Consider the following 7500-nt stretch of genomic DNA (forward strand, 5'->3'; position numbering starts at 1 on the left):
TTTGCAAAAGTAAGGAAAATATATACCGATTTGTCAACGATTTCTAATTTTATTTTCTCAACTCTAGCTTCGTGACAGCAAATACCGAAGGATTTTGAGTTGGCTTTTGCTGCCGCTCGAGTCTTGACTCAACGTATCGTACTGCACTGGGGAGTTGTCAATTTCGTCTCCTACGGCTGATAAATAATACATCAAGGCGTTAAAACATTCTTGAAAACTATGTTTAATAAACTAATTTTGTCCTTTGAATCACAATAAATAATTTGCATGACACATTTAGTGGGCCTAAATTGGACTTCTGATTTTCCCCACATAATTAGCCTAGGTCTATTTCAGCATATACTCTATGCGGATACGTATATTAATGAATATTTAATCGACAATATATATATATATTGATATATATATATAATCTATAGATATAATATTATATATATACATATATAGATATATATATATATATATCTATATATATGTATATATATAATCTATATATATAGAGAGATATATATATATATATATATATATTATATATATCTATATATATATATATCTATATATATATATATCTATATATATATATCTCTATATATATATCGATATCTATTATATATATATATATATATAGATCTATATGTATATTATATATAGATATCTACTATTATATATATATATATATATATATTAATATATATATATATAGATATTATATATATATATATATATATATATATAGATATCTATATATAGATATCTATATATATATATATATATATAATATATATATATATATATATATATATATATATATATATATATATAGATCATATATATATTATATATATATATATATAGATATATATATATAAGATTATAAGATATATATAGTATTATTATATATATAGATATCTATATATAGTAGATATATATATATATATTCTATATATAATATATATATATATCTATATATATAGATATATATATATATATATATATAGAATATATATATATATATATTATCTATATATTCTCTATATATCTATATATATATATATTATATATAGATATCTATGTATATATATATATATATATATATATATTATATATATAGATAGATATTATATATATATATATATATATATATATATATATATATAGATATATATATATATTAATCTTCTTTATTTGATTATTCCCGATTCTTGTTTTATTAGCCCATGTTCGCATTTTTCTTCTTATCCTGTCATAATGCTTAACATAATTGACCTCGGAACTTTATTCAGTCTTATTTTTTATCGAAATTCCTTGCATATCATCCTGTTTCATTTGGACACGTTGGAAAGCTGTGGGAGTCAAAACTGACGAATACATAAGAAAGGCTTACTTTCATTAAAGCTTTCATAGGTTGATCTTTGGCTGTAGTTATTCATTATTTCTTCTAAATAGAAATTAATTCAAATAGTTTCACATGTTTATACCTAGACCTACTAAAGCCATAAGCATATTATAAGTAGCTGAAAGGATAGAATATGAAGGTGACGTTCCTCGTTTAAGTCTATTTCATGTTTTTTTTTTTCTTTCAAGAAAAACCTACTGCTTTTAAAAATCAAGGGTTGCTCTTGACGGCTACAGGTGTAAACACTGAGTGTATGCACATATTTTTGGGGGAATGAAAGATAAGGTTCTTTGAACAGAAAATATTTTTATAAACATCCATTTTAAGGGTCCGTTGTCGGTGCGGGGAATTTTAAATAACCGTTATCATTAGTGATGCTTTTCACGCGATACGAGTTAGTCGATCGAGTAACCTGAGATGGAGAAGAGAACGGAGGTGGCGTATAGGAGTGCTGGAAGATTAAGACCGATGTTTAATAAAGTAGCTCCCAATAAACAAAATTTATTCTTTTAGGTTTTGAAGAAAAAACAAAAAAAAAAAATTGCATGCATCATTGAAAACTGTTTCCCTCCCTATCCATGGTATTCACTTGCCACCGATAAGAAACAAAACAAAAAAGTAAGCATAACTGAATCTCTCATCCATCAAAGATAAGTTTGCTTATTCATTAGACTTATTCATTACGACACCCACAAAGATTTGCAAGTGTAGATTTAAAAAATCTCTTCCTCTCCATCTAAAGTATCATCAGACACCAGTCATAAGCGTAGAGCTAGTCATGATTCCTGGTTCAGCATGTCGTGACGAGGCACTAGAATTCAAAATTCACAAATGAAGTTTTGCTCAGCAACATTTACACTACTGTATTGTCCTTCCCCTCCTTGTTGGTGCTTCGAGGTGTTTCCACCTCTAGGCCATGCCTTTTCTAAATTTTGCGGGTTCTTTAAACAATTTGATTTTTTCTATGTATGATTCTCTCCGATTTATTAAGCTTTTGATATCTCTCCAACAGGAAAACTTGCCACCGAATGCAGTGCAATAATTGTCTCTCGCTCATCAGAAGATGTTTCTTAGACCAATAAATGACACATTGACATTAGATTCCACCCGTGCACAATAACATCAAAGCAATAGAGTGAGGTCGCCTGGTTCACACTGTTGGGTATCGTTTTTTTTTTTTTCTTTCTGCTTTTTAAATGAAGCAATAGCATTTTGTGAGATTCCAATGTTTTCTGTAAAATTTAACAAATGGAATAGTTCAACTAACCTTTCAACTTAATATTGAAATGATAATTTACGGACTATGTTTATGCGATACTACTAGTAATAGGTGTCTCCTATCTATTTTGGTAATGTATATCTATGGTTGTGATATACGTTTTTTTTTTATCACTTCGTTTTCGTTAACGTCAATTTTGCTATAGAAAATAGTTTTTTTACACAATAACAAAACAACATAATGTTCTAAGATATCAGCGACTGTTTTTTTAACGTCCAATTACATATTGATTTCTTCCATCTTTGAAAAGAAAAAAGATAAACTAAGGGCATGAATCGTGCATCAGGCAGGTGAACGAAAATGATTGCACCTCTGCCAAGAGTTTTTTGGGCCGACAGTACATGCATTGAAGTGTACTAAACTCATAATGTTGACCTCACTGAGACATGAAGAAAACCTACCATTAAAGTTTTCCCCTCAAAGTCATAATAAAATCATATTCTGTAAAATGAGAATGACGCCCGAGTAATTATTTCCATAACAGCAAAGTGTACAAACATTTAAATCTATTTATCATTTATTTTATTTTTCCAAAATCCCTGCGATGATACTCCACACAACGTTTATTACGCACGCGTAAAGTAATATCGTTTTTTGAGGGGTTATGGAAAAATTAATTGAATATTAATCGACCCTAAAAAATTTATTTGCGTTTGGCCATAGAGTACTAATTATTTGTGGTCCTTGCAGCCTACCCACCGGTAATTACATTACATAACGACCCCAATTTTCCATTATATCTAATTAACTAAATTAAAAAAAAATATATCCACGCGAATTTTTTTTTTTTGGAGGGTAGGGGTTTTAACTCCTAAACTAATTAAATTTTCGCGGGGGAAACCAAACCAAACCTTGTTTTGAATTTTCCAAAAAACCAAATGAACATACGTTTTTTCGAGACGCCACTCGACTCACTCCTGATTGCCTTTTTTAATAAATCCGCAAAGCAGAATAGACAGAAATTCCCGAAATTCCATTCAATTCCCGTCAGAAAAAAAATCCATTAGTTTCTCGTAGAAATCCACTTTTTTTTTGCGCCGCACTGAACTCGTCAAAAACACGTGCGGCTAAGACAACAGGACTCGGTTCAGACTGAGAAAATCTGGCTTGAAAGTTTTCACCTTTGTGGGACAAATTGTGGACCACGCCCACTGCCTTGTTTTGCTCGGAAGCAGTTTGACAGGTTGTCTGCTCTCTGCTGAATACCTGTGTTGGTGGAGTCCACTTGTACCTGTATTGTGTGTGTGAGATTGCGTGAGTGTGAGTGGTATTTCTTCACGATATTGTTTATTCCCCCTTACTTAATTTAATATTGCGTTTGTGAAATGGGAGGATTAGTCCCTTAAGTATATATATATTATATATATATATATATATATATATATATATATATAATATATATATATATATAGTACATATATATATACTATATATATATATATATTTATATATATATATATATAATTATATATAATATATATATGTGTGTGTGCGTGTGTGTTGTGTGTGTGTGTGTGTGTGTGTGTGTGTATTTACATCAATGAGTTGACTATGTCCTTTAGCATATAATTTACCAGTCACTACTAAGAAGAACATAACTTGAAACTGGATTAAAAAGAATATGTCCATTTTTTCAAAAACCAGTAAACGAAATAAAATGAAAAGGTTATTAATGAAATAAAACACGCGAATAACGATTTTAATCTTTTATATGTACATTCCTACAGGAGTACATGAGAATTATTCATCTGCTTCATTCATATGAAGTCAGAGAGGAAAAACAAAAAAAATCATACATATTTGGCAACGCTTTGAAACAGCTCCTCCATTATAACTTTTAATATTTTGATTCGAAGGACAGAGGGGGCGCCTGTCCCTAACCTATTTATGTAAAATATCAATTTTAAGTACAAAAATACCATCTTTTTTTACACGTAAAGCATAGGGACACAGAGTTTGATTGTGTGATAAATAAAATAAAATAATTTTTTTTTATATGGCGTGTGAATAAATGTCTGTGTAACCTTGTATATTAATATATATATATATATATATAATATATAATATATATATCTATATATATATATATATATAATATATATATGTATATATATAGTATATATACATATATGTATATATATATATATAATATATATCTATATATATATATATATATATATATATACCATATATTTGATAATATATATCTATATAGATATAATATTATATATATATATATATATATATATATATTCTGTCTTTATGTATTGAATGTCCATTCACGCACTTACTATTCAAAATAAGCATATAACCATACGGGTGAACATAATACTTCCTAAGAGACTATTGCTGTATTTACAAAAGTAGAGTATATTAGTTCTTTTATTATATAAAACACAATAGGGAGTCTTTTTTTATTATTATTATTGTTATTGATTAATGCATGGCAAACATCAGTCCATTATTTTCTGGAAATGAGATTCAAACTTCAAACTGCTTTAAGAAATATAAAACAGTATTAAGTCATTACGCATTTTGATATAAGTCAGAACACAGGCAATCATCCGTAAGTTCTTTTTACGTAAGACATGACTAATATAAGAATGAATATTAAGAAAATAAGTTTTTAGAAATAAAAAAATCCTTATATTGTTTTGTTTAGACTCATGATGACAATGCGATGAAAGTCAGCTATATTTGTATCTCCTGACACTGAGTCATTCGCTCTGTGTTGATAAACACAGTATTTTGATCTTTGTTTAAAACGTGTCCTCACCATAAAAACTGGGTTACCTCACTAAAGGATTAGGGTAACGCCAGCAATGTCTATGGTACTTTGCACTTTGCTATTCAAAATTACAACTTATTTCAACTGGAGGATATCACCATTTGTCTTCCAGATTGGATCTTGAGAACACTGTGGGAATAAATACTAACGGATTTACACGCATGTTTTAGTTTTCTTGCGCGCTCTAACCACTTTATAAAATCCACGGTCTTTGCTCCTGTGATTCAGGTTTCCAATTAATTTGCAAATTATCAACGACATCCTCCCCCATAAGGTTTTTTTTCATGTTAGAAAAGTTTTCCCATCAACTTGGCAAACTTGATTTCGTCTCTGTGCGAATGCACAAACAACGATCTGTTCTAGTTCATCCAGAGAACTCTCCAAAAACGAATCATCTCGCCCCATCCAGCACCACCACAAGCGCGTTACAAATGAAGGAAAATTAGCCTAAGTCTTACAAGGTCTAAAAAATATTCGAGCTATCGGGGAACTCGTTTTTTTTGCTCCTCCGCCTCTCTGTCCTTCTGTTTTCCTTAATGATTATTTTATGTCACTACGTAGAGACCAATTCTGAAAAGGGGAGACAAAAAGGGAAAAAATTCTCTCCATACAATAGAGATGCCTCGATCAAAGCTTAAGATATATTCTGGGTGATGAACAGCATTTTTTTCCTCAAACTGCAGACGAGGTTTCGCGTAATAAATAAGGGACAAAATAGCACACATTTAAAAAAAAAATAAGAAGGTTGCTTTCACCTGACTATGCTTAAAACACTTAAACAAAATTAAACCAAGCCACAGAGAGTTATCGTACCGACAATCTCTATAAAGTTCTCTTGAGAAATGAGGTAAAATAGCTGTGACACTAAAATAGGCTTTCCGTAAACAAGGTTTAATGAGATTGTACTGTATCATAATTACGACTTAATTCAGAACCGCTTCCAAAGGCAAGAGCAAGACACATGTGTTCTTAATGTTTCTACTGTTGCGAAAAGAGATGATTCCTTTGGTATGGATGGTGCCTCAAGCTGTTATGAGCTACAAAAAATTGGCACACTTAGATAAGCTGTAAATAAAATCCATGTATCTAGTATCTATGCAGTGAGTCTTGGATGCAGGAATTAAATAGCACGCGAGAAGCGAAGTCCTCTGATAAATGATTCTGGTAAATGTTATAGAGAGTTATTTCAACACCTGTACACAAAAACACATGTTTATAGTAGAGCGCGTAATATCTGAATGAGTATTCATTCATACCTTCGTATTCACTGTATACATAATGCACACCAGTATGGAACCAGAAAGCGTACACGGCATGCGCACTTCATATTCGAAATTATTAACATTAAAATTTTGGCACCTTGAATTGTTCGTCAGGAAACCAAGATGTGATCCTTCAAAGAGATATCTTTTTGACACATAGTGAGATGAGCAAAGGAAATTTAAGAGAGAGAGAGATGAGAGAGAGAGAGAGAGAGAGAGAGAGAGAGAGACGACCTCCTAAACATCACTGCACTGTGATGTACTCTCTCCTCTCGGTCTTCTTGGGCATGAGATACTGATCAGCATCCAAACTGATGATCAGCATTCCCATGCATACACAGAGCTCGCTGTAGGTGATAGAGGGGCCTGGGGTCGCTGGGGTTTAGGGGGCGGCGACTCCTCGGAGGCGTTGCCGTGCAGGATCCTTTGTCAGCGACGTCCAGGAATGTCCGTGAACTTGATGCGGTCGTGGGGTTCCGTCGCCCAGCACTTCCGCATGAAACGTCACAGACTTGGGCAGGGCAGGTGTCTGGGGGACTCAAGTATATTCCCTGGAGGGATGAGTTTCATCACCTGTTATTTAGGGCGAGAGAAGTGAAAAATATTTTAGACAAATATTTAGGTATTAGGAGGATATTACTCTATTTATTTTAATGTTTAGTTAAAGTACTATGTGAGGGACAGATGAAAATAAAATTTTATATATTAATTATGGAGGGATGTTTTTTTTATTTTGTTATTTATATGAGATGTGGGAATGTTTCTAGGCGTTTTT

General features: G+C 31.3%; 1 protein-coding gene across 1 annotated transcript in view; it reads right to left on the minus strand.

Annotated features, from left to right (window-relative positions):
• Positions 1–7229: 7229 nt before the first annotated feature.
• LOC135226370 (tyrosine-protein kinase transmembrane receptor Ror-like) overlaps positions 7230–7500 on the minus strand; it is a 50236-nt gene continuing 49965 nt past the window's right edge. The window contains exon 10 of the mRNA XM_064265845.1: positions 7230–7298. Within this exon, the coding sequence (XP_064121915.1) occupies positions 7230–7298 (69 nt within the window). The remainder of the gene's footprint in view (positions 7299–7500) is intronic.

The sequence above is a fragment of the Macrobrachium nipponense genome, chromosome 14 (assembly GCF_015104395.2).
Source record: "Macrobrachium nipponense isolate FS-2020 chromosome 14, ASM1510439v2, whole genome shotgun sequence".
Classification (NCBI taxonomy): domain Eukaryota; kingdom Metazoa; phylum Arthropoda; class Malacostraca; order Decapoda; family Palaemonidae; genus Macrobrachium; species Macrobrachium nipponense.